This window comes from Numenius arquata, chromosome 23 (genome assembly GCF_964106895.1).
Source record: "Numenius arquata chromosome 23, bNumArq3.hap1.1, whole genome shotgun sequence".
Classification (NCBI taxonomy): domain Eukaryota; kingdom Metazoa; phylum Chordata; class Aves; order Charadriiformes; family Scolopacidae; genus Numenius; species Numenius arquata.
Window position 1 is genome coordinate 6,050,857 of NC_133598.1, and position 27,035 is coordinate 6,077,891.

The window sequence follows — 27,035 nt, forward strand, 5'->3', positions numbered from 1 at the left end:
CCACCGCCGTGCCCTATATACCGCTGCTGCCGCTCACCCCCCCCCCCCAGGGGAGCCACCCACCCCACGGCACGACACCCTGAGCTGCCCCATGGAGGGGGGGTCTGATCCTGCCCGGCCCCCTCTGCCGCACCGCTGGGTGCCGCAGGATTTGTCCCCGGTCAAGGATTGTGAGCGGTCGAGGTCCCCCCAAAGCCACTGCCACCGGCTCCCGGGCCGCTTGGCATAGCCCCCCACCCCCCCAGTGGGGACAAGGCGCCTCGAGCTGGGGAGGTGACGGTGACACCAGCACCTATACGTGGTGCTCTGGGGGTGTCCCCCCCCACATCGCAGCCGGGGACCCCGTGGTGGCCACCAGCCGCGCGCAGCCTGGCCGGCTCGGGCAGACATCCGGGAGCCGCCGCCACACAAATAATTCATAGCACAACGCCGGGAGAGGGAGGCGATTTCTGCAGGGCGATGGCGGGGGGGGGACGACACGACAGCCTGTCCCCTCTCGAGCCACCGCCGGAGCCTGGGGACGGGTCTGCCTGCTGACACCCCCAGCCCCATGGGACAGACACCCCCCCTGGCCGTTCCCGCAGCCCCAGCTCGGCCGGGGCCGGGCGGTCGTGGGCTGTTGTAGCCACTCGTTTCACAGCCTCCGCTGGGATGAGGAGCGCAAAAAGCAGACAACCCCCCCCCTCCCCGGCACCGCGACCCCCCGTCCTCTTTGAGGGCCTTAAATGTCCCCCCTGCCCAGGGCAGCGATGGAGGGGATGGGGCACTTAGGACCCACCTCTGCTCAGGCAGGGAGGGCACCGCCATCATCCCCCCCAGGGGAAACTGAGGCACCTCCACAAGCCAAGACGAGACTCCCCCAGGCCCTAGTGACCCCCTCAAAGCAAGACCCCAGGAGTTGTGGGGCCGATGGGTGCCCAGACCCCTGCCCAGACCCTGCGTGGGGGTCCTGGGGGCACCATGCAGCGTGGAGGGGGCACCCTCGGAGCCGAGTGGGGATGGGACCCTCTCCCACCCTGACACCCAGGGCTTAAGAGTCCCCCAGCCCGGCCCTGCTGCTCCCCACACCGTGCCTCAGTTTCCCCGTCTGTATCCCACCGTGACACCTGCCTTGCGGTGAGCCCCGGGCGCGGGGCGAGGCGGTGCGGGCTGGGCAGGGCTGCGGCGCGGGCACGCGTGTCTCAGGCGTGGCGGGCAGGGAGCCGCGGTGGGCAGGCGCTCGGGAGATCGGCCAGGAGAGGGTCGGCGGCAGGAGATGGCAGCGCCGTCATTAGGCTCCAGGGGCAACGGCGGAGGTCCCCGCGGCACCGCGGCAGCTACGCTCCCTCCACGTTCCCGAGGGTCGGCCCTTCCTCGAGGCCTACAAACGCCTTGAAAGAGAGCAAAAATGGGGCTGCAGCTCCCCGGGCACCTGGACGCTGCGGGAGGGCTCAGCGCTCTGGCCCACCGGTTGGGGACGGGGATGGGAAGGGGCTGTGCCAGGCAGCGGATGCCACCGGGCTGCCAGCACCCAGCTGGCATTTGGGGACAGGCACCACGCAGCCACTCGGCCCCACTTGGGGGGGTCTGGGAGGTGGGACCGAGCTGCAGCCACGCACCCCCTGTCCCGGGCCTCGGGGGGCTGCGACCGGTACAAGCCCCTTCCTCACTGCTGTGAGCTCCCTGGGCGCTTTCCCCGCTGCTGGGGGGGGGGGGGGAGACCGGGGGGGCTGGTGGTGGCCAGGACACAGTGCCACTGCTGCGACCACGGGTGGACGTGGAGGGGCTGCAACCCTGTGTGCGACCGGGGCCGGGAGTGAGTGTGCCCCCCGACCCCGGGAACGGGGACAGGGCGGGTGGGTGAGCCCGGGCGGGGGTCGCAGGCACCGGCGGGCAGTGCTGGGGAGGGGTGGGGGCGGCCTGCGACGGCCCCAGCGTGTCCGGTAACCCCCCCCTCCCCGAGCGTCCCCGGCCCGGCCCGGTGCCTCCCGCCCCTCCTGCGCCCAGCCCGATGCCGCACCGCGCCGGGGGTCGCCGGGCAGGGTCTTGGGCCGGGGTGGGAGCCGCGGGGGGGGGGGGGGGTCCGGGGCGGAGCCGGGGATGGAGGCAGGGATGGGGATGGAGCCGCGGGGGGAGATGATGGGGATGGTGACGGGGACGCGGTGGGGGGCCGGAGGAGGCCGGCAGCCACCGGGCACCGGGGGCTCGGGCAGGGTGGAGGCAGCCCCGGTTCCCCCCCTCCCCGGCCCCGGCCCCGGCCCCGGCCCCGGCCCCGGCTACCGGCCCAGGCCCCGCACTCACCGGCGACGCGATGCGCTGCGCTGCGGCGGCGCCCGCCGGGATGCGGCTCCTTCCCCGCCCCGCTCGGTCCCGGTGCCGGTGCCGGTCCCGGTTATCGCTCCCGGTGCCGGCCGCCCCCGCCGCAGCCCCGGCCGCCGTTTCTTCCGCTCCGGAGACACCGAGAAACCACGTGGGCACCGGGCGGCCGCCAGCCCCTCCCCCCGCCACGCGCCGGTGCCGCCCCCGGGGCTGCCCCCCCCCCCCCCCCCCCCCAATCCCTCCCCGGGGCACGGCGGGTCCCCGGGATGCTCCCGGAGGGAGGGACACGGTGTCCAGGACCCCTGCCCTGCTGCAGACCCCCCCCGGAGCCGCCACCTCCTGCCCTGCCCCGGTCCCCGGTCCCCGGTCCCTAGCCCCCTCCTGTGGCCGGTGACCCCCCCAGCAGGGCTGACCCCGGGACCGGGGGGGCTTCTCTCTTCCCATTGGGGGGGGTGGGGAGGGTGGCAGAGCAGCGCTGTAGCCACATGCCGTGGGGGCTGGGCTCGCTTCCCCCCCCCCCCCCCCCCCCCCCCGAGAACATTTTATTCCCTGAATTGTTCTCTCAGAGCCGCTTCCATTATGGAATTACATTTTTTTTCCCTTTGCTGCGCAGGGTTATTAATAGCTGCTCTCCTTTCGCCGGCACCGCTGCTGCCGGGGGCTCTACCAGCGAGTCCCGGGCTCTGGGGGGACAGACCCCTGCAGCCCCCCCCCCGCCCCCCGCCCCGGGGTGGGGAGGGACCGTTGCCAGCCTGGCGCCTGCAGACCCCAAGGCCTGGACGGACAGACCCACGGCACTGGCTGAGCCCGACGGCACAAGCATCCCCTCCGAGGCCTCATCTCACCCCACCGGAGAACCTGGGCGGGGGGGGGGGGGGGGGGAGGGGGGAAGAAGAGCCCCCAGGATGGTGGCGCTGGGGGGGGTGGAGGGGTGTCTTTGCTCCTTCCCGGGGAACCGTCGGCAGAAACGAGCCGGGAGACATGAGCGCGGTGCGATCCTGCATCCCAGCCATCTGCCTCCATCACGCGATGGCGCCGGAGCTGGGGGAAAAGGTGTCGGTGCAAAACCAGGCAAAGATGGAGCTTGGCTTCCCCCAGCTCTTTGTGTCCCCTCCCCGGCCAAGCGATGCTCCCGTGGGGGCCCCCATCCCAGACCCCCCTTCCCGGCACTATGTTTAGCGCAGCTGTATCATCGCTTGGATGGAGCCTGGGCTGCGCCGGGAGTGATTCAGCGCACGGAACCTCACCGCCGGAGCAGGAACGGGGCCGGTGGCGGCACGGCCGGAGACCCCCCCCCCAACCCACCCCAGCGTGGCATCGGTGGGTACCGCTCATGGGATGTCATCCCAGCGGGTGATTCCCACGGCTGGAGCAGGAGCTGGGCGCCACGCCGGGGGTTTTCGGAGCTGAAAACACAACGTGAGGCCCAGGAGGTTTCGGGCGGCCGATGCCGGGCGGGCACCGGCTACTCCCAGGCTTCAAGAGCGGCCGTTTCCATCTGAATTTCTGCCAGGAAATCGCTGTGTTCCCTTCAGTGCACGGCCCAGAGGAGTCAACAGCTCCTGGAGGCTTGGGGGGATCTCAGGGCTGGGCTGAGAGGCAGGAGAGGACCCCAGACCCCAGGGGAATCAAATGGGGGCAGTGAGGGGCAGGAAGGAGTTGGAGGGAGGGGGGGGGGGGTGTGTGGCTGGGATCTGCCGCAAACAAGGCCCCAGAAAAATCCCGAGTGCCAGCTCCGGCTTTTGCTCATGCTGGCAGATTGCTGCAAAGCGCTTTGAAGTGCAAATTAAGGTTTTCCATCAGGTTGGAAGTTAATTTTGACGCACAGAAAACAGCACGGCCCCAGCCTCGCCTCTGTGTGTGTGTGTGTGTGTGTGTGTGTGCGCGATGCAGGCAGGCGTCGGGCTGGGGACGGGCAGCGGCGGGTGGGGGGATGCAGCCCCACTGTCCCGTCCCCCCCCTCTCCCCCTGCCGAGGGGCTGAACGCTGGGGACAGGGCACAGAAGTTCACTGGGCGTTAAGGAAAATCCTTGCAGCCGCCCCGGGAGCTGCCACGGGGTCAGTCGAGGAGGGGAGGAAGGGAGAGGAAGACTTTGGAGGCAGAAGGAGAGATCCAAGCTCCTGCGATCATCCCCTGCCTAAGCCAGACCCTGGGATTTGGGGACCCCATTGCACCCCCAGTAGCCAACGCATGACCCAGGACCGTGGTACGGGCAGAGCCGGATCCAGCCCGGCTACCCTGAGGGATGCTCTGCTCTTCCCAAGGATGCAGCTCTTCTCCGGAGGTTTTCCCACCTCCCCAGTGCAGCAGGGATGCCGAGGGGAGCACGGGGGATCCCCCTCCGTTGCTTTTTCTCCTCCTCCCAATGGTTGCTGTGAAGTTTTAAGCCAAGAGCAGCACCAGGAAAGGTCCCCCCGGCCGGTGGAGGTCCCTCGCCCACCCTCGCTGCTGCCTCCGGGGCGCTGGGCACCGGCTCCATCCTGCGAAGGGAAGGTCACCCAACGGCAAGGACAGGCTTGTGGCACCCCCGGATGTTTGGGGTGCGGTGATTGAGAGACGCAACGTCCAGAGTGATGGGGACGGCTCTAAAGCCGCATTTATGGCCAGCTTTCATGGCAATTATTGCAAAATCAGGCGAAATCCCTGCTTCCCAGCAGTGCCCGTGCGTGGGAACTCACCGGGCAGAGCGATGGCAAGGCCTTTGGGACTCACCCCGTCAGACTTCACCAGCAGCAGAGGCAACACCGGCACCCACCTCCCTGCCCAGGAGCTCTGCCACCTTCTCAACGGCTTCCAAATCCTGCTCAAACCCACATTTTTCCACCCCCCCAATATTACGTGTGTCTCCGCTGCCTGCCCAGCAGGAATGATGGAGAGCAGGGGAAAAGCCAGGGAAGACAAAGCTCTCCTGACCCCCTGCACGAACAGTCCGTGTTATTTGGAGCCTGCAAAACTCCCTGGGTTCACACCAGGCCTGAGCTGCGATAGAAACATCAGTCGAACCCTAAAACGTCGCCTTCATCATCCTCAGGGACCCTCTCTCCCTTCTTACCCCCATTAACCCCATTCAGAGGGAGCGAAGGGGCCCATCAGCTCCCTCAATGGAAGGCTTCACTTGCCCGAGCAGAATTATTCGGTGCATTTATGGCGGAGGCAGCGTTGGGCTCCTCGGTTGTCACCCGGTTTGGCAGGGGACAGTTCAAATCCCCGCTGGTGGCACCCGGCAGCATTAGCCCTGCAGCCGGCTGGGGTTTTCCATTCCACCTCCATCAGCCTGGGATGAGGGCGAGCAGGGAATTCATCCACCCGTCGGTTCCCGCTCACGGACAGGGTTTAACACAAACCTCCGTCCCCGAGCAGTGGCCACCATGGAATCGCTGTGACCAGAGGGGTGAGAGGGGTGCGGAGGCATAGAATCATAGGATCATAGGATCATCTAGGGGAAAAGACCCTTGGGATCATCGAGTCCAACCATCTCCCCTACTCTACAAAGTTCTCCCCTACACCATATCCCCCAACACCACATCTCAACGACTCGTAAACTCACCCAAGGATGGTGACTCAACCCCCTCCCTGGGCAGCCTGTTCCAGCGTCTGAAGTGTCTGTCCTGTTCCAGGACCTCGTCACTCCCGCTGGGAGCGGAGCGGGTGGTTTCACACCCGGGAACGGTCCCCGTGGCCGGTATCCAGGGAATGCGGGAGGAACCCCCCTCCCCCCCACCCTTGGAGCATCCCTGCTGTGAAACCCGGGCGTTGGGATGGCATCCTCACCCGGCGAGGACATGGGGCTTTCCTGCCACGACCGAAACACTGGGGGAGCCCAGGAGTGAGGGATCCAGGCTCCCCGGAGCTGAACCGGGATCAGTGCCGTTATGGGGGGGCTATGCTGAGCAGGGACGGGCTCCGGCGTGGGGGCTCGCGGGGTTTGATGCTCCCCGGTCACAGGATGCAGCTTGTCCCCAACTTCTGGTCCCCTGTATCCTCCTCCACTGGTTGCTCCAGGGCCGGGAGAGGGGATGGGGCAGGATGGCACGAGGGCTCGGGTGGAGAATGGCTGGAGAGCAGCCCTGAGGAGAAGGACTTGGGGGTGTTGGTGGATGAGAAGCTCAACATGAGCCGGCAACGTGCGCTGGCAGCCCAGAAAGCCAACCCCATCCTGGGCTGCATCAAGAGAAGCGTGGCCAGCAGGTCGCGGGAGGTGATTCTACCCCTCTACTCTGCGCTCGTGAGACCCCACCTGGAACACTGTGTCCAGCTTTGGAGTCCTCAACACAGGGAGGACATGGACCTGTTGGAACGGGGCCAGCGGAGGGCCGAGGAGATGATCAGAGGGATGGAGCACCTCCCCTGTGAAGACAGGCTGAGAGAGCTGGGGTTGTTCAGCCTGGAGAAGAGAAGGCTCCGGGGAGACCTCACAGCAGCCTTCCAATATCTGAAGGGAGCCTCCAGGAGAGCCGGAGAGGGACTTTGTCAGGAGATGTAGTGACAGGACAAGGGGGAATGGTTTTAAATTGGAAGAGGGGAGATTTAGATGAGATATTAGGAGGAAATTCTTTCCTGTGAGGGTGGTGAGGCACTGGCCCAGGTTGCCCAGAGAAGCTGTGGCTGCCCCATCCCTGGAAGTGTTCAAGGCCAGGCTGGATGGGGCTTGGAGCAACCTGCTCTAGTGGAGGTGTCCCTGCCCACGGCAGGGGGGTTGGAACTCGATGATCTTTAAGGTCCCTTCCAACTCGAACCGTTCTGTGATTCCCTGATTCTGTGACTCGCAGCCAGCCCTCCCCGGTAGCCAACACAGGGACCGTTGACGGGTGTAAAACCACCCGCTCCGCTCGCAGCCAACACCTCGACAACGGGCTTGAGGAGAAAAGCTGTAAAATGAAGGCTCCCCCCCACCCCACCCCCCCACCCCCAGCTGGAAAGTTTCCCTCCAGAGCGGTGACACCACCTCCTCCTGTCTCCCCCCTCCCGTCCCCCCCGCCCCGTGCTGCCATCGTGCCACCCCCTCGGGTGGGAAAGCGCGATGCCGGGGTGGGGGGGGGGGGTGCCAGACAGCGACGGGGAGCTCCCACAGCCCTTCGCAGGAGGGCACCGAGGCCACCGCATCCATCCCAGGCTGGAAAACCAAGTTGCTGGTTGTTTTTTTTTTAACCTCCCCCGAGGCTGCAGAAAAAAAAAAAAAATTAAAAAAAAAAATCAGTTTTCCCTCTCCCCCTCTCCCCCCCCAAAAAAAAGGGCACATCACCCCCCCTCACCTCCAGCCCCCCAAAAAGATGCTAAATCATTAAAAAAAAAAAACCCAAACAAACCCCGTAGCGTCGGGGAGAGGAGCCTGAGCTCCTGCTCCCAGAAATAGTTGGGTACGGTGTGTGTCCCCCCCCCCCGCCCCGGGGTGGCGGAGTGGCACATATGGCTGATGACACACTGCTGTCACCTCCGGCTCTCTCCCCCCCCCCCCCAACCATCTACATCTACACCACCACCCCCCCCCCCCAAAAGAGGAAACGGGCGATCGTCACTCATTGAGTGCACACCCACTCTGTCTCCCCGAGCCACGGCGGCGGGGGCAGAGCTGCTGGCAGGAGAGAGAGAGAGGAGAAAGAGGAGAAAGGCAGCGAAACCAAAGCAGGAAAAAGAAAAAAAAAAAAAAAAAAAAAAGGAGGAAAACAAAAATAAAGCGGCTTTTTTAAATTATTTTTTTTTTTACATTTATTTAGAAGGTAAATAAATCAGTCCTACCCATTCCTTAGTAATTGGGTCCTTTCCCAGCCTCCGGCGGGTTCACTGAATATTTCACTGAGTTTTTTAGAGTTGGAAGGGACCATAGAGATCATCCGGTCCAACTCCCCTCCCAGAGCAGGGTTGCCCAGAGCGTGTCAGAGCACATCACTCAGGGCTGGATCCAGGAGGGGCTTGAAGGTCTCCAGAGAAGGGGACTCCACACCCTCCCTGGGCAGCCTCTTCCAGGGCTCTGGCACCCTCACCGGAAAGAAGTTTCTTCTCATATTTGAGTGGAACTTCCCATGTTCCAGCTTGTGCCCGTTGCCCCTCGTCCTCTCACTGGCAACCACTGAAAAGAGTCCGGCTCCATCCTCCTTCAACCCACCCTTTAGACGCTTGGAAGCATTAATAAGGTCTCCCCTCAGCCTTCTCTTCTCCAGGCTAAAGAGCCCCCCAGCTCTCTCAGCCTTTCCTCATCAGGGAGATGCTCCAATCCTTGAATCATCCTCGTTGCCCTTCGCTGGACTCTCTCCAGCAGTTCCCTGTCCCTCTTGAACTGGGGAGCCCAGAACTGGACGCAGTATATTCCAGTTGTGGCCTCACCAGTGCAGAGCAGAGGGGGAGAATGGACCTCCCTCCACCTCCTGGCCACACTCTTCCCTACACAGCCCGGGATCCCGTTGGCCTCTTGGTGACAAGGGCACACTGCTTCCTTAAATTAAGCTTTAATCCCAGAATCACCGAATCACCGAATCACCTAGGTTGGAAGGGACCCTTTAAGATCATCTAATCGTTAAGGGTTAAATCGTTGCCGGCCAGCAGACGAGCAGCCGGCCCTTCGCTACCTCCAAATTGATAAAATTAAGTTAATAAGAGGAAAGCGGGATTGTATTAACGGGCACTTTGAGAGATTAAACTCTTTCCCCAACCTGCAGAGGGGTCAGTTTGGGAGGGAAGGGCAGGCCACGGCGGTGCCAAGGCAAGGGCTTTTTAATCTGAAACGGCACTTGGAAAAGAAATTAAAAATAAAAAATAAAAATAAAAAATTCACACAGAATCACGGAACGGTTTGGGTTGGAAGGGACCTTAGAGATTATCGAGTTCCAAGGATTTATTTCAAGGATTTATTCTAATAATTCAATGGGAATTTCAAATTCTAAAAATTTCAATCCAATCATTCAAAACCGGCTCTTAAAATAATAAGTATATAAGAGTAATAAGTATATAAGAGAGGTATTTGGCCCTCCCTCTGCAGCCAGCGACGGGGACTGGGGGGGGGTAACAGGCACGGGGTGGGGGGGGGCACCGTGCGCCCCTGGAATGACTTTTGAGAACCGGTTCCCCGAAAGAAAAAAAGCATAATAAAAACCCGAACCAAACCAAGAACAAAAAAACCCCAAACCACCTCCCCCCACATCCCCCCCCCCCCCCAAAAAAAAAAAAACAAACCCCAAAAACCAGGCCGGACACAAGGCTTGTTTCCACTACTGTCTCAGTGTACTTTATTCTCCCGCTGTCTACAGCTGAACAGCCACACGGGACAGGAACAGGCAGCACCGAGGAACGATCAGATTCCTTCCCTCCGCGCCCCCTTCCCGACTTCAGGAATGGCTTTTTGCTTTTTTTTTTTTTTGCCTTTTTTTTTTTTTTTTAAGGTTTTTTTTGTATTGTTTTCTTTTCTTTTCATTTTTTAACAATTTTTTTGCTTTTTTTTTTTTTAGGAAATCCCACCCCCCCCACCCCCTTCCCCCATCCCCACACTCCCCCCACCCCCCAACCCCCCCCTACCCCCCCCTCCTCTTCAAACCTCCAGAAACAAAATAAAAAGAAAAGGCATTACTAGAAATGCGGACCCAGGCTTCTCCTCCCCGCTCCGGAGCCGGCCGGCTCTCCCAGTTCACGGAGCTCCTCCTCTCCTCTAAATACCTGGGATTTTTTTTTTAATTTTTATTTTCTTTATTATTTTATTATTTATTTATTTTTATTTTTTTTTGTACACTGGTTCAAAGTCGGCACTTCGACTGCAATCTGAACCCAGCACTGAAAGGCACATAATCTGATACCCTGTACAAGAGCTATTGTGGATGCTGCGGAACGGAGCCCGGGATCAGACCGGGAAAAAGGAAAACGGGGGAAACAAGGCAGATCCTTCGCCTGCTTTTTAGGAAAAAAAAAAAAAAAAGGAAAAAAAAAAAAAGGAAAAAAAAAAGGAAAAAAAAAAAGAAAAAAAAAGGAAAAAAAAAAAGGAAAAAAAAGGAAAAAAAAAAAGGAAAAATAAGGAGAAAAAAAAAAAGGAAAAAAAAAAAGATAAGAAAAAACCAAAATACTGGCTAAGTTTTTCCTCCTCTCCCTCCCACAAGCAGCTTTGAAAAATGCCCATTAAACTGCAGATTCCAATGGCTGGTTGTATCAACAGCTGCATTAAATAAAAATGAAACGAAAAATAAGTCTCCAAACCCCTGCACCTCCTCCTCCTCCTGGTTTTTTGTTTTTGTGGTTTTGATTTTTTTTTTTAATTTTTTTTTTTTTTCCCTTTTTGGCTTTTATTGCTGACAAATCCAGGATAAAGCAAAGGCCGATTCCTCAAAAGCAAAAGTCTCATTTAAGGAGGAAACGAGAGAAATTCTGAAACGAGAGAAATTCTGATCCTTCCCGGTGCCAAGGGAAGAGGCTGGGGGACGGGGTGGGGGGTGGGGGGCAGTAACAGCCGCTTCCTTCGGGAGCTGCCCGTCAGCCTGCTACTGCCTTAGCGAAAAAAAAAAAAAAAAAAACAACCCCAAAAACATAAAAATCATCAATTACTGGGTTCCCCTTTTACTGGAAAGACCAAGAATACAGGAAAAAAAAAAAAGGAAGTATTGGGGAATGTTTGACACCATTTTATTAATCTTCAACTGCAGTGGAAAAATATAACCTTTTACAAGTGCCGTCTTGTGTAAGCTCAAGTCAGTATATATATATTTTATATAAATTTCTTTTTTTTTCCTTTTTTTGTTTTTTTTTTCTTTTGTTTGTTTGTTTTTTTTTTTTCTGAAGTGCAGCAAGAGACCAATACCACATTAAATTTGATCAAATAAAGAGCACAAAAGGCCAAGCAGTTTCCAAATGGCATTTTATCAGGTTTTTGTTTGCACATTGAATTTCTCCTCATTTTGCAATCCAAAAGATTACCTGAAGTTTTATTTTGTTGTTTTTTTTTTTTTTGTTGTTGTTTTGTTTTGTTTTTTTTCAACTCTTTGGCACAATTTATTTTTCGTGGGTGTTCGGGGCTGCTACAGTACAAGTCAGGAGAGATCTTTCCCTTTGCGTTCTCACTGCCAATTCGGAGCACTTAATAGTTGTGGTTTGTTTTTGTTTTTGTTTTTTTTGTTTGGTTTTTTTTAAGCCTGAAATCGTGTTTGACAATTTATTTCTATTCCCTCTAATGCAAGAGTTTGGTGGTTTTTCTTTCTTTTTCCCCCATTTCTACATTCACAGTTGAACAATATTAAGGAAGGAAAGGCGCTTCGATGAAACGAGATCATGAAAAGCGTCACTGGGACCGGGAGCTCTGAACATTCGTCAGCGTTTCCCTAAAATAAAAAGCCCTAAAGAGCGACTTTCCTTTATTTATTTTTTTTTCTATTTTTTTCTTCTTTTTTTTTTTTTTTTTAATTATTCTTTCCTCTTTTCTTTTGTACATCTCTTAGGCTGCATCAGTAGAACTTCGGTTAGTTTATGAAATGCAACAGCTAACCCTTTTTTTTTTTTTTAATTATTATTTATTCTTTTTTTGTCTTTTTTTTTGTTTGTTTGTTTGTTTTGTTTTGTTTCGTTTCGTTTCTTCTCGGGAAAAGATAAACTGCAATGACTTGAAGTTGAGAATGTGGATACCGCCTCATTCACACACACTCACTCCTAAGACTGAAAATCCTTCACCCCTTGGTTTGTTTTGTTGTTGGGTTTTTTTTGTTGTTGTTGGTTGTTTTTTTTTTTTTTGTGTGTTTGTTTGTTTTTCCTTTCCATCCCCGGGCACCCACGGCACCGGGCGGCTGGAGACACCCCGGCTCCAGCTCTCTCCAGTCAGACCTCACACAGCACCACAGTTGAACCCAGTTTTTCCTCTTCCTCCAAACCTTCCCCTTCTGCGCCGGCCACGAGGGAGAAGCCAAGTCCTGGGCTGTCGGAATTCACAGATTTTTTTTTTTTTTAATTTTTTTTTTTTTTTTTTGCTCGTTATTTGGGCAGAAATGGGTTCGTTTCCTCTTCCCCGATGCCAGGTTGGTTTGTGGTTTGGTTGTTTGTTTTGTTTTTTTTTTTTTTTCTCCCCTCCGGCTCGTTAACAGCGCGGCTGCGGCGGGATTTTCAAATGTGGTGTGTTTCAAGCCTCACTCACTCATCCTCTCATTCCCAAACATTCAGCATCCGTGCACACTCCTCACTTCCAGGTTGGTTTTGTTTTGTTTTGTTTTTTCAAAAGATTGGAGATTTCCAGTGGGGGTCTCAGGTGTCATCCCAACGGTAACAGATCTGCAAAGCAAAAAAAGGGCCATCAAAAAACCACCAAACCCCACGATTGGGAGATAAAACTATTATTAAGTGGGGGAAAAAAAAAAAAAAAAAAAAAAAAAAAAAAAAAGGATGAAAAGGGAAATAATAGGGATATTAAGGAATTTCTCGAGGTGGGGAAAAAGCTGTAACAGATTTGTTCTCCCAAATGCAGATACACATCGTGTTTCTCTACAACCTGCTCCTTTTAGAGGTGCTTCAGTAGAACCAGGGACTCAAAAGTATCTCCAGGTGGAAGGGACCCATAAGGACCAGTAGAACTAGAGACCCAAGAGTATCTCAAGCTGGAAGAGACCCATAAGGACCATGGAGTCCAAGTCCCTGCTCCTCACAGGACCCCCTAACACCAAACCACATGACGAAGAGCTGATGGTTGAACTTGATGGTCAGAAAAGGTCCCTTCCAAACTAGACGATTCTATGATTCTATAAGCACCATCTGGACGCTCCTTGAACTCCCAAGTAGGATGAGGAGTCAATAGGCTTCAATTATTTGCATCTGGAGGGACGCAGGACAGTCCCCAACGAGCAAAGGTGACCCATTTCCCCAACGCCAGAAGCGCCCCCCCCAAGTCTGCACCTGATCCCACAAAAGCCAAGCAGTTCCCCGCGTGTCTCGATGATCTCAAAGGTCCCTTCCAACTAAGAAGATTCTGTGATTCTGTGTCCCGGTTTGTGTTTGTTCTGCTACACAAGACCACAGATGGGGCTTGTTTACAGAAAAATAAACGAGAAACAACCTCCTAGAGAACGAGGCTTTTTGTGCGGCATCTCGTTCCGACTCAGGAGTTCAGCCAATTTCCTAATTATGCGACATGAAAAGGAGGTGGGTGTAATCCCTTACCAAGCTTGATTCTTCAGTTTCCTCAGTTCTTTAGTCGCCCAGGTAGCGAGGGTTTTTGTTTTGTTCGTCTTGGATCTCCTTCCTTCAGTTAGCAGTTCATGTATCATGGGTCTAGCTTCTACTAATTTCAGAACGTCTTTTCCGAACGCTGTACACAAATCCCTGCAGGAGAAAAAGAGAGAGAGAGAGAGAGAGGGCTTTGAGGCTGAGCGCCACAAACAGATGTGCCGGCCCCGCTTCCCATCAGCTCTCGCTTAGCGAAGAGGCATCTGACTCACAGCTAATGTCCTTTTTTAAAAATGCTGCATATGGTCACTAATTTCAGCAGGAGGAGAGTTTTCTGAAACTGTGACTAACTGGAGACATTCAATCTCCCGTCCAAAGACTGATCTCCCCGATGTTCCCACCGGCTCGCCCTAAACGCGATAGAAAAGATTAAAACACTCTGAACCCCAGTTTCGCCGCACCCGGGGAATTGAGGGTGTTTTGGTTTTAAGCCCTGGTCAGCCTTAAAAAACCCTAAATCTGGACTTTCTGTAACACCCCCTCCAACTTTCACGCTGTCAAACCACCTCACCTGCATAACCACTTCACACCTTGGGTTAAACACCCAACCCCAGGCTGTAAAACCCCAGAACTGACGTTAAAATACTTCAGACAGTCATAAAATCGCAGTTTCAAATATTTAAAGCTGTTTTACAAGGATTTCTCTCCATCTTAACGAGCCGGCGGTGAAAGGAGGAGGGAGCTGCCTACCCGATGAGTCCGGCCGCACACGCCACCACTCCATCGGTGTGATCCTCGTCTCCAGCGATGTGGTCAATGTAAGACAGAATAAATTCTACTCTGGGCTGCACCAGCATCACATCCGCTGGAAGAAAAGGGTTTTATTATAACGGGGTGAAACGCGGTTCGTGTTTAATAGTCTGTCCTTGAAAAGGGATTTCAGTGCACCCCCAAACAGCCAGGATGTGGCCCCAGAAAAGCTCTCGGAAAAAGGAAAGAACTGCCAGAAGAAGAGGAACCACAGTGAAGGGCTCTAAATCTGTCCCCTGCTCGTGGCAGCCGAGCCTTCGCTCCCACGCAGACGGGAACGAACAAGGACGTGCCCATGGACGTGACAACAACCATCAAACAGCTCGTCCGAGCCGAGTTCTCCCCATCTTCCCGCTGTCATTTCACGGGGACACCACCACGGGACAGAGTACTCACGGTGCACGTTTTCTTGGTCTCCCTTCAATCCCTGGATGATGCCAGTGTAAGCTTCCAGGCAGCCCTCCCTCAGCTCGTTCAGGTAATCCACCATGTCGTAGTCGGACTGGCAAAGGAAGAAGGGGAAAGAACGTTCAGCGACGTCCCCGATGCTGCGCGCAGGGGGCTCGTGCTCGTTCAGGATTTTAACGAAGGAACCGGAGCGTGCGCCACTGGTTTTACCTTATCAACCTGTGCTTGGGAAGCCTGCTGGAGGGTGTTGAGCACGACATCCAGGTACTTCTTGAATTCTCCTCCAATGGCAAGGGCGATATCGCCAAACACCGAGAGAATCTGAGGCTTCACAGACCTATGAACGTTTTCATTCTGGAAGAGATTTCGGGGCCGTTACGTTCAAGTTGCGCTTCTTTTTAAGGGGGGTGGGGAGGAGGAGCTAATAAATTAAGACATTTCCTCAAAATGTAAATCCTCACCCCCAATAAATTTGGATGCCATTCAAATAGTAAGGCAAGATAGTTGTCAAACACGAGATCTTCAGAGCATGCCTAACACTTCTGCTTCTCCCACCTCCCACTTTCTTCTCGGCGTGCAAGCCAACTGTTACTAACCGGCTAATGAGAAGGTAAACACTCACCCCCAAGTTCTCCAAGAGCAGCTGCATAACCTCGTCGCAGAAAGGCAGGATGTTGGATTGCAGGGCTCTGCATAAGTCACCAACCAGGCCCACCGCAGCCAGACAAACCTGCAAATAGAACAGCAAGGAAGACACCCACCCAGTGAGTCAGTCTGCCAGGCTCCTACGGCTTATTAAAGCACTAAGTAGTGGTGAGAGTCTGCAGTCATTAAACCGCCGAGAATAATGACCCTCACGCTGATGGGTCCCCACTTCCATAACCATTTCTGTCACCAAGCTGCAAAGCGCTGAGCTGGTTCCCCAAGGGAAGATCATAGAATCACAGAATGGTTTTGGGTTGGAAAGGGCCTTAAAGCCCCCCCAGTGCCACCCCCTGCCCTGGGCAGGGACACCTCCCACCAGACCAGGTCGCTCCAAGCCCCCTCCAACCTGGCCTTGAACCCCTCCAGGGATGGGGCAGCCACAGCTTCTCTGGGCAACCTGGGCCAGGCTCTCACCACCCTCACAGCAAAGAAGTTCTTCCCCACATCTCAGCTCAATCTCCCCTCTTTCAGTGTCAAACCCTTCCCCCTCCTCCTAGGGCTCCCCTCCCTGATCCAGAGTCCCTCCCCATCTCTCCTGGAGCCCCTTTAGGGACTGCAAGGGGCTCTAAGGTCTCCCCCCGGAGCCTTCTCTTCTCCAGGCTGAACCCCCCCAACTCTCTCAGCCTGTCCTCCCAGCAGAGGGGCTCCAGCCCTCCCAGCATCAACAAAGGTGCCAAGAAGGTGACAGGGACTTGGTCTGAACCAGCGCAACCACCAAACTCAGGGGCTGGGTGGTCCCAACATCCACCCCACAGCGACTGCCACGACTTGGCCTTCTCATGGAAGCTCACAGCCAGTGGCAATCTCTTTCCTCATCAAGACCAATTAATGTGAAGCCAGTGTGAAAACACAGGTGTCAGGTCAATGAGGACCTTCTGCTGAATTAAACAGATGAGTCTAAATTTGTGCGCGCAGCCAGTAATTAGAGAAAAGTCTACGGGGCTGCAATTTTGGTTTCCCCACCAGAAGGGGTGGTGTTTCAGAGACTCACAACCCGCTGAGCTCCGCATCTGGGAGAGGGTGAGAATTTCGAGACTGTGAACACGGGGGCCACCCGGTTTGAAGTCTACCTGGTACTCAGCGTAGTTCTTCAGTCCGATGCCAAGGAAGGGTTTGAAGGCATCCATGTACTTCAGGAACTCTCCACCTAAGACTGTGCACGGAAAATATTTGAGTTAGAAAAAAATCCCAACCTATGACATATTTGCTGGAGTTCAACCAAACCAAAGCCCACCGTTATATCCCACCCAAACCCAGTACCTCTATGTCCCAGAGAAGCAAAACAGATCAGTTTTCACCCAAAAACTGAGCATCAGGGAAAAGTGTCCATCTGGACTAAACTGAGATCCCAAAGTGCTCAATTCCTTGAAGGTCTTTGGAGACAATCACCCCCCTCCTGAGCTCAGGAAGGATGCTGAGATTGTCCTGACCGAGCAGAGCCATCAGAGGGAGAGGGAGGTGGCTTCAGACAGGGTTTGGCACCATCACATTGCTTCAACTCTACATCTTTTCACATCACTGCTGTAACAGCCGTAACATCCTTTTGGAAGCAGCTGCTCAGCCTCTCCAGAGCCGTGCAGTTCCAGCAGGACACTCTTCAGTACGTTTATATTCAAGCAATATTTAAAGTGAAATATTTCTGCTCTTCTCTGCCAACTCCTACCTTCCCCGAGTCCCTCGCTTTACTGAGACCGTGCGGGCAGACCCATCTGTCCAAAAGTGAGGTCTTTGGTCCCCAAGAGGATACACATTTTTATTTTCACTTGCTGGTGAGTGTGCAATGATCCTGCTCAACCTTCTCACTCCCTAATGAATCCCACTAAAAATTCCCCAGAGCAGCCCGAGGGGTCCCCGCCGAAGACCTGCTCCTCAAAACACATCAGTGTGGGAAGGGGCTGCTCTAAAACCCCCAAAACTAATTCTGCGGCACTTACGAGATGCCCCGTGTTCTCAGAGCAATCGGGGACGTAATACTACGTGAAAGAGGTCCTGTCTCCTGCTCGGAGCCTTCCCCTGCCAGGATAAGAGCCTCGGGAAGAAGGGAAGGCTCAAACAAGCCTCTTTAGGAACTGCTCTCCCTGAAGACCCATTTCCAAACCACGTGTGGCTTTTGCTGGAGCCGAGGCGGGGGGAAGGCAACGAGGTTGCAGACAGGGTTTCAACAGCGCCTCAACCTTCACACTCACACGCGGCGTTTGACAACGGAGCGTGTTCCTGCAGCTCCAGGTGACGCCGGAGCCACCACCTGCTAAACCTGAACCACGAAGCTCAAACTGCCTGCAACGCAACCCAAATTTGCTCTGACTTCACCCGTTCTGACCCACTCTAATGCTTTCCCACCCTGATTTCTTTTAAAGAAGAACATCCACCGTAAATCCTCCACCGACAGAACCCCACCAAACCACCACGGGTCACAGGCAGTGGTGAGTATGAATTATTAAGGTATTATTATTTGTTGGATAAATCCATCCTGCGGTGTGAAGGGAGCAGGTTCCCGTTGTGCCGGGCACTGCACAAAGTAATATTTGGGTTGGTTTTTTTTTTCCCCCCTATGGAATTTGCATCATAGCTACGTTTTTAATGGAAAACAAACCATTCATTCACGAAACAGTCCAGCGTAACCGGCTCGATCGCTGCGGTGGGACGTGTGGTCAAAACCGTACCTCGAGCAAAACCAGGAACTAATCGTGTTTTTCACCAATACAGTCAAAAAAAAGAGAAGGAAGGAAACCAGTTCCGTCCCAGCTCTGCCTTTCCCCCCCTCCCAGAACACCACACCACTGACCTTCTACCAGGGTGCTGACAGCCATCAGGGCGTCCTCCTGCACGCCCCCCGAGCCCGCCGTGCTCTGGAACATTCTCAGCAGAGAAGCCATCACCACGTCGGAGATCTGCAAAGCGTCCTGGTGCTGCACCTTCCGGAGGACGTTCTGGGTGGGAGAAAAAGGAGAAAGAAATTGAGAATGGCTTCCATTTAGGTGAGGCTGGAGCTCGCCTCGACATCCCCTGCGCTGGCTCCCGCCGCTCGTGAGCGCTCCGGGCTGCTAAAAAAGAAGCTGCTCTTTGAATTCTGTCGCTGCGAAAATATGCTTTGTCAGTGCAAGCGCAAAGTCCCATTCATCTGAAGCCGCATTCAATTTTCCAGCTACAGAACAAGCTGAATTTACCTTTCTTGCTGCACAGGCTCTTCTCCCGGCTTTGCATTTAAGCCGGCATTAAATGTGACCAGCCCAAATTTGACCCTATTTAAAAAAAAAAAGAAAAAAAAAAAAAGCCCTTTTCTATCACAGCAGTGTGACCGTAACCTCTGGCTGCCAAGCACGGGCTGTGCGGGAGCTTGGTTTCTGAACCACAGAATTAAACTTCAGAAATATTTACTCTGCTCTGCCCTGGTGAGGCCCCATCTGGAGCACTGGGTCCAGTTCTGGGCTCCCCAGTTCAAGAAGGACAGGGAACTGCTGGAGAGGGTGCAGCAGAGGGCTACAAAGATGATGAGGGGCCTGGAGCATCTCTCTTAAGAGGAAAGGCTGAGGGAATTGGGGCTTTTTAGTCTGGAGAAGAGAACACTGAGGGGGGATCTGATCAAGGCCTATAAATACTTAAAGGGTGGGTGTCAGGAGGATTTTGTAGTCTTTTTTCAGTGGTGCCCAGGGACAGGACAAGAGGGAACGGGCACAAACTCGAACGTAAGAAGTTCCATCTAAACATGAGGAGGAACTTCTTTCCTGTGAGGGTGGCAGAGCCCTGGAAGAGGCTGCCCAGAGAGGTGGTGGAGTCTCTGTCTCTGGAGACATTCCAAACCCCCCCTGGCCACGTTCCTGTGCGACCTGCTCTGGCTGGGGGTTGGACTGGATGATCTCCAGAGGTCCCTTCCAACCCCACAGCATTCTGTGAAATGCTGGTCGACAGAAGCGCGTCCTCCCTGCGAACTGCAGTCAAACCTCTCCTGCCTGAGATGAACAGAGAATAAATGAACATACAGCCAACAGAAAATATGTTTAAAGGAACGTGTTTAGCACACGTGGGGTTGGAAAAGCCAACAAGAAGTTGGTTTCTGGCCAGAGGAGGCCGGTGATGACACCTGTCCTCCGTGTTATCACGTCACAGGGAGCAGAAGGGCTGAGAAGACACCCCTGGGAAATACCTGACCTTCACCCATGCTCTGCTGCTCCTGTAGGGCTCTGACCGTCCCTTTCACCACGGGAACTACAGAACTCAGCGCTGATGGATCCCGATTTAAAATAAATTTGCATTTTCTATGAAAAGAGAAAGACCGATTCCTTAACCCGCAGAGGAAAAGAATTATTTCAAGTCTGATTCCTCAAACTGAGTCACTCCAAAGAGATTGACTTTGCCTGTATAAATAATCGGTCTTGATTTTCTCGTTCCTTTTAAATACTAACTAATGTTTTTCTTCTGTTGGATGTTCATAATTGTACTTCCATCAAAGAGAAAAAACCGATGTAAAAAACCAGAGTATTTGACTATGTAACACTGAAAAAAAGGTCTCCCTGCTGATTTTTGCTTAGTGGTATTTCAGTCTCTGCTGCAAGTGCTGGAGACACTTAAGGTTCGGAATTTGCAATCATGAAGAAACACACGTTTACAAATTAAATCTACAAATTAATCCCCCCTGTACTGCACTTCCCACGGGCAGAGGTGTCTGAAAGAGATCAGCGATCCCTCTGCCAAAAGCAGAGATTCCAGATACTGAAGCCTCCCCATTAAAGCCCATCATAAGGACAGATTATTCCCATCTCCCCATTATTTGACACATTACTCTAAAAATCGGTCAGTGAACGCAACAGCTGATGCCACGGGCTTTTGAACTAGAAGGATGAAGTTAATGATTTCTCAAAACAACCTGGAGACAACACCCAGGAGACCCCCTAAGCTCATGTAAGAGGTTAAAAGGAAGCTAAAACCCACAGAAAGAGGCTTTTTCGGGCGGGCGAGGAACGGGGTCCCCTTCCTGGGGATATAGGAATGGAAGAAAAACTACAGAGAAGAAGGAAGAGCACCCAACAAAGGAATAAACCTGCTTAGAGGGAGATGCTCTGCTCTGTTTTTATTTCAGATTACACAGCACCCGATTCCACCTCCAGAAGAAAATGTTCCTTTCTTCCCCGAGCCGCGTCGATGCCGAACCTATGGCTATTAAAATCGGCACCTTGTAGCTGTTATTAAGCCGGGGATCACAGCTCAGCCCCCCCCCACACTTCCCGCAGCGCAAACAGCGAAGCTGCGATATCAAACACCACGGATTTGGGAGGAGGCTCTGATCAACCTCCTGAGAGGGTTTTTTTTTTGGGGGGGAAAAAGGAAAAAAAAAAAAAAAAAGTGGCTGTTTTCAGCAGACTTTGGAGTTCGAGCGCATTTCGGTTCCTTGCTTACTCCTACAAGTCACACGGGCTGTTCATTACCAGATGTTTAATTTCAAGGACACTCAGTGCATTTTAATTAGTGCCATTTTAAATAAGAACATCAACCACAAGAGGCAGATGAACGAATTAAAGCCGTTATGGAGGTTTTTTTTTTTTGGTCTGTGCCAACCAAAGCGATTGTTCAGCCTGTAGCCAACATAAGAGCCAATCTGAAAGAATATACAATCTTTAACGTGCCACATAACAGTGTTCTTTATTCATATCGCCCTAAATTTTATCAGTCGTACTCCACTGAAGCCTCCTGAACCCTGTATCACCTCCCACACGTCAGCTGGGACACAAGATCCCATTTCCTCAGTCAGATCTCACCAACGGGACCAAGTCTGCATCCTCGGGGGCACAGAAATGCCTCTAAAAACGCCTTTTTCCCCATAAATACCAACAGGGGAGAGGCAGGGACTTACCTGTAGAGTAGCACAAAGAAGAGACTGAAGATCATTGAACTGGATTCTGTCGGAAGTGCTCTGGATGTGAGACTGAAAAAAAAAAAAAAAAAAGAGGAAAACCCCAGATGTGAAAAACCCCATATCCAGGCAAACCCCGCGGAGCCCGACAGCGCTATGAGTCGCGGAGATTTAAGTTTTCAATATTTTTTTCTTCAAATTTAAGAGGAAGCTTAATATATCCACTGTAATATATACACAGTCAGCAACACAACTCGGTTTTCTACACCAGATGAAGCCGCGGCCCAACAGCAACGTCACAACCACTCCGTTCCCTTAAACCCCTTCTTTTAACGGGGCGGGGGGGGCGTTTACCTACCTCCATCTGCAGCACTTGCTGAAGTCGCTCCATGATGACCAGGGTTGTCTTTTGGACAGCAGGGTAACAGTCCTTGGCACTGTTTTTCACTATTTCCATCAGGGATTCATAGGCAGAACTCCTCAAGTTATTCTGGTGTCCGTCAGGCCTGGAACAGAAGGAATGTATTTGCAGCTCCCAGCGTTCGGCCTCGCTTAGAAACAGCCTTTTTCTTTTTTTTTTTTCTTTTTTTTTTCTTTTTTTTAGTAAATCGGTAACAGCTCAATTTTAGTGTTGTGACAAGCAGAAGCACTCACATTCCTCTATTCCAAGACTTGAAAGTAAATTAAATTTGCGAAGCCGCTTTTGGAACAGGTTTTTTGTGGTTTTTTTTTTTTTTTTTTTTTTTTTTTTTCCATTCGCTATTAATAATGATTTCCAGTATCTTCAGTCACTGGCAGCAAGTAGAGGAGCAACAAAAAGCCTCAAACCCCCCCATTTTCCAGCGTGCCGTTATCCTGCCCGGGAAGAGATGGTCTCGGGAGGCGAGCGGCATAAATTACTACCTCTCGACCGTCCCTCCGAGTTAAATTTGCAATAAAAGCCAGGCGAGATCTACGCTAAGATGACTGACGGGCTTCAGAGCCTCGAGCCAGACGCTCCGCTTCTGGTTGGATGTAAATTAGACGGGAAGAGTTTAGACTTTGAACCGTTCAGGCAGGGGCAGCGTTTAAGGAGAAGTCGTCCTGCAGCAAAAAGTCTTCAAACTCAGGATTGAACCGATCCCAGGATTGAACTCTTGGAGCTGTCAAGGTTCATGCCACCTTCGAGGCAGAACGTGACTCTGGCATTACCCTTATTTTTTTATTTTTTTTTTTCCCCTCAGTTCTGCGGATGCAAAAATATTTTGCCTCGTCTATTTATATTTCAGCTTAGTTGGGAAAAGGACAGGATCCAGCCTAACTAGGTCCTGGGCTCTTCTGGGAGAACCTGGTGGCAGCACAAGTGGCTGTGACACTGCAGCAGCCACCACGGCAGAAAAATCCCAGGAAAAGGGACTGTACGATACACACAGATTTCTAATTACATCTCGCTGCGCTCCTGATTATCCAGCGGCCTCGTAGCCAACCCTGAAGAGTCTCGCGACCACCGTACAAAGACACAGTCTTAAACTGTGCTTGGAGACTTCCCAGTAAAACATGGAAAAGGCATTCATGGAGGAAAACCTCAGATTTACTAAAAGCAGATAGGAACAAAATACTGAGAAATTATTCTGTGTCAATAGCTTTTCTTCCTGGGAGTTAGCATTCTATATCCCACCCGATCCCAAAACCATGGTATGATAAAACATCATTTAGATCTAAACTGCAAGAGAGAGGACCGAGAGCCTGAAGGAATTAAAAAAAAAAAAAAAGAAGTATTTTTTAGAGCCCAAACCCTCCAGTTTCACGTTACCTATCTGCGGTCTCCAGAAGTTTCTGGACTATTAGCTCAAACGAAGAGGATAAGCAGTAGGTTGCTGGTTCTTCCTGATCATCAGCTACATCTGCAGCTTCATAGGCAGCTTCAGCCAGACTAGAGAAGGCCTGAAACACAGAAGAACCATTTCTGTTACTCGAGTGAGTTTATCCCTCACAAGCCCAGAAACATCTATTCCAACAGCTTTCATTCTAACAGCAAAAAAAAACCCAAAAAAAACCCCAAAACCAACCCAAACTGCTGCAGGATTAACAGCTCCCTTCAGGAATTGTTCTTTGGTGCAATAGTGGTGAAAACTGCAAAGATTTGAAACGTAACATTACCAGCCCCGGCAGTCACACACCGGCACAGCGTTACTGATCTCAACAGGCAGCCGTCACGAATCAAACCGAATAAAGGCAGACTCCTCGAACCTCGCAGGGTGTTAACGGATTCCACCCATCATCATCATCACCACCACCACCACCACCAGGTAAAATCCTGGTTTAGATAAGGCAGGGACTGCTCAAATTCCCAACTGCAGAGCAATTGTAACTGCTCTGAGACACAGGCGGATTAGAAGAGTTGAAAAGCCGCCCGATTTTCATTTCAATCTAAAAACATATAGTAGTCATCGTCTTCAGGAGACAAAAGCCCCAGCGACGTGGACTTTTGCCAGGATCAACGGATTGGTGAGAAAAAGCTCACGCGTCGAGTAGAAGCCTTCAAACCTCCGGAAAACGAAGAGAACGAGTTGTGTCATTTCTAAAGCTTGTTTTGACATGCAAATACTCATCTCCAGCTCAATCTTTATCGAGCAGCTCTCCTCAAAGGCAGCGAGGGACACATCCTCTTTAGAGTGAAAGATCAGACGCGCTACTCGGGAGTAGACAAGCATCAAGACGACGATACAACCCAAGTTAACAAACCAACCCAAGGGACCGCAGCTCTGCAAGCGACCAAAAAAAAAAATCTCATGCTCCTCAATTTAGTTCCGGAGCCACTGCAGAAGCAGCTTTAGGTAACAGGAAACAAGGTGTTTTGTCTCTCCTTTTAAGATTAAGGAGACAATCCAGCTGCATCCGTGAAAAAAAAGCTAAGTCCCAGCACACCTTTTCTAAACAGCTCCCACAGCTGGTATCAGGGACACTTCCCATAGCATTTTCAAACTGAAGGCAACTTCTACGCTCAGCGAATATTAGCATTTTTAGCCTTGAAATCCATTTCTTCTTTTATTTATTTCTTTCCTACCAGAGCCACAAACCAGACTTGAGGTAACTTAACAGGTAACAGTCGTCCAACACCACGAGTCATCTCTGAAATCCATTTAAGCGTGTGAGCATATAAATGTATGTGTGCGTGTATATATATAAATGTGTGCGTATTCATTAATATGAGTATGAGCTGCATCCCCCTCGTTGATAAAACTCCTCACACGGCCAAGAGCGAAGGGCCAGCCTTACCCAGCAGACGTTGGAGGCCACTCGGGGCTCGGCGCTCAGGCCCTCCATCAGACACTGCAGCAGCGGCGCGAGGTAAATGTCGTTGATGGCAGCTTCGGGGAGCATCTCGCAGATCCTGCCCACGGTCCAAGCGGTCGTGTCTCGAACCACGACGCTGGGGTCCTTCATTAGTTCTATTAAAGTTGGCATCGCCTAGAACGTAAGTGCATAATCGAGGTAAAGATGTGATCGTATGCAATATATGGAAATACAAACTCGCCACCACTTTTTAATGTATTCCCTTTGAGCTACCAACAGATTGTGGAGGACAGGACGGTCTAGATCCAGTTAAGCCATTATTCTGATATTTTAAGATTCATAAAATTCTTTCCCAGGGGTTAGACTTAAGAACTGAGGCATCTGGAGTCAGGTATCCTGAAGTCCTGCATGTCCTTGTGATTCAGGGCTATGCAACCAAACTACCTGCCCTGGGCCTACCAAACATCTCTAAAACATGATTAAAAGGTGGCATCCTTTTGGTTTTCCTCAGATTAAGAACAACGTGCAAAGCAGGTGTCCTCCTCCAAATAAATCAGAAAGTTTTTGCTCTACGAGCCTCTAAGAAAACACGATGAATCCTACCTGTATGACTAGTGGTTTGAGCTGGTTTGGCTCTGGTCCTTCCAAAATGCACCCAAAAGCCATCACAGCTGCATCTCTGTATCGCCAATCAGGATTTTTAATGTGTTCTTTAATAAAGGGCAGCACATGAGGAACAATGTCATCTTCACAGCAGGTCGCCAGGAGCATGAGGCAGACTCCTGCCGCTTTGCAGGGGTTCCAGTCGTCGTCATCATCGTTTTCATCCTAGGAGAAGAGCACCTCTGGTCAGTCTGGGGGAAAATATCCCTGATCACTCACAGGAATGACATCCCACTGGATCTACTGCGGATAACATCTACCAGGTATTAGATTTAGAAATTTGTAGAAACAGAATGGTTTGGGTTGGAAGGGACCTTTAAAGTCCATCGAGTCCAACTCCCTGCCATGAGCAGGGGCATCTCCAACCAGAGCAGGTTGCTCAGAGCCATGTCCAACCTGGACTGGGATGTTTCCAGGGATGGGCCATCTCCCACCCTCTCGGGGCAACCTGGGCCAGGCTCTCACCACCCTCACAGCAAAGAAGTTCTTCCCCACATCTCATCTCCATCTCCCCTCCTTCAGTGTCAAACCCTTCCCCCTCCTCCTAGGGCTCCCCTCCCTGATCCAGAGTCCCTCCCTATCTCTCCTGGAGCCCCTTGAGGGACTGGAAAGGGCTCTAAAGTCTCCCCCCGGAGCCTTCTCTTCTCCAGGCTGAACCCCCCCAACTCTCTCAGCCTGTCCTCCCAGCAGAGGGGCTCCAGCCCTCCCAGCATCTCCGTGGTGTCCTCTGGCCCCACCCCAACAGCTCCGTGTCCTTCTGCTGTTGGTGGCCCCAGAGCTGGAGGCAGCGCTGGGGGAAGCGGTCTCCCCAGAGCAGAGGGGCAGAATCCCCCTCCTTGCCCTACTGCGGATGCAGCCCAGGATGTGGGTGGCTTCATGGCCAGCTTTTCATCACCCAGCACCCCCAAAGTCTTTCTCAGCAGGGCTGCTCTCCATCTCTTCATCCCCAGCCTGTGCTGATACCAGGGGTTGCCCAGGACCCTGCAACTTTGCGTGGTTGAACCTCGTGATGTTCACATCAGCTCAGTTCTGGAAGCTGCATCTCTGGCAGAGAAGCAACCTGAGTTACTTGCACCATCTCTACCTTTGCATCCCGGTGTAAGGCTGCTGTCTCCTTACTGCCGCGCCTGCAGCAGCCTCATACATCTTCCAAACGGCTTCTCTCTCATCCAGGCTGAGATTTTGTTCCTTTGATCCATGCCATCACTCCCGCTGTACCAGTTAAATACCTTCGTCCCCCCTGACTGTCAGCTCGGCCACTCACCACAGCCCTTTGAAGCCCTGTACCTGCCATTCCCTTCTCCGTTTTATCTTTCCCGTTTTATCTTTCCCGTTTTAACAAGCGCTTCAGAACCTCCCGCAATTTAACTCTCCGCATCCAAGCGGACAGTGATACAAACCAAACAGGGAAGCAGTTCCCTGAATTCACTAAGAGCACCGAGCATTTTCCCAGCTCATCGCCGCAGTAAGGCAAACGAACTCTGCCCTGTACGGCTTAATTAACAGGTTTATTTTATAATTAGACCTGCTGTAGCAAGTGATTCCATTAATTTTGATTAGACTGTGAAACACAGTCCAAACAAGTCCCTGTGAAGCGCTTAACAAGGACTAAATAAACCCAGACTTCACAGTTCAAGAAGTAAAGCTCAAGAATTCCAGAAATGGGATCTCTAGTGACGCAGAGAGGGAATATTGGTTTTAATTTCAACAGACATTTTGTGAGGAATACAGGTAACTATCAAATCTCCTCCGAAACCATACCCACAAGCGTGTGCTAACGGAGTTCAGCATCAAGAAATGACATCGCCCGCAGTCTCACAGTCTCAGCCCTAAAAGCCATGCATCATTCGCTCAGAGTGGTGCATGAGGGCTCATCACAGACCAAGGACTGCCACCACGGGGGCACAAAAA

General features: G+C 52.6%; 1 protein-coding gene across 2 annotated transcripts in view; it reads right to left on the reverse strand.

Moving 5' to 3' along the window:
• Nucleotides 1–11,693: 11,693 nt before the first annotated feature.
• The window catches only part of KPNB1 (karyopherin subunit beta 1), a 29,247-nt gene continuing 13,905 nt past the window's right edge, over nt 11,694–27,035 (reverse strand). The window contains exons 10-22 of one of the 2 annotated variants that reach the window (XM_074162867.1): nt 25,065–25,289; nt 24,444–24,635; nt 22,978–23,108; nt 21,544–21,691; nt 21,186–21,257; nt 18,123–18,267; nt 16,408–16,490; nt 15,255–15,362; nt 14,843–14,986; nt 14,621–14,726; nt 14,165–14,279; nt 13,409–13,570; nt 11,694–12,526 (exon numbers count right to left, since the gene is read on the reverse strand). In XM_074162867.1, the coding sequence (XP_074018968.1) occupies nt 12,526; nt 13,409–13,570; nt 14,165–14,279; nt 14,621–14,726; nt 14,843–14,986; nt 15,255–15,362; nt 16,408–16,490; nt 18,123–18,267; nt 21,186–21,257; nt 21,544–21,691; nt 22,978–23,108; nt 24,444–24,635; nt 25,065–25,289 (1,632 nt within the window). In that variant the 3' untranslated portion in view covers nt 11,694–12,525. Of the gene's footprint in view, nt 12,527–13,404; nt 13,571–14,164; nt 14,280–14,620; nt 14,727–14,842; nt 14,987–15,254; nt 15,363–16,407; nt 16,491–18,122; nt 18,268–21,185; nt 21,258–21,543; nt 21,692–22,977; nt 23,109–24,443; nt 24,636–25,064; nt 25,290–27,035 lie in introns of those variants that run through there. The other variant, XM_074162866.1, reaches the window with a different exon arrangement.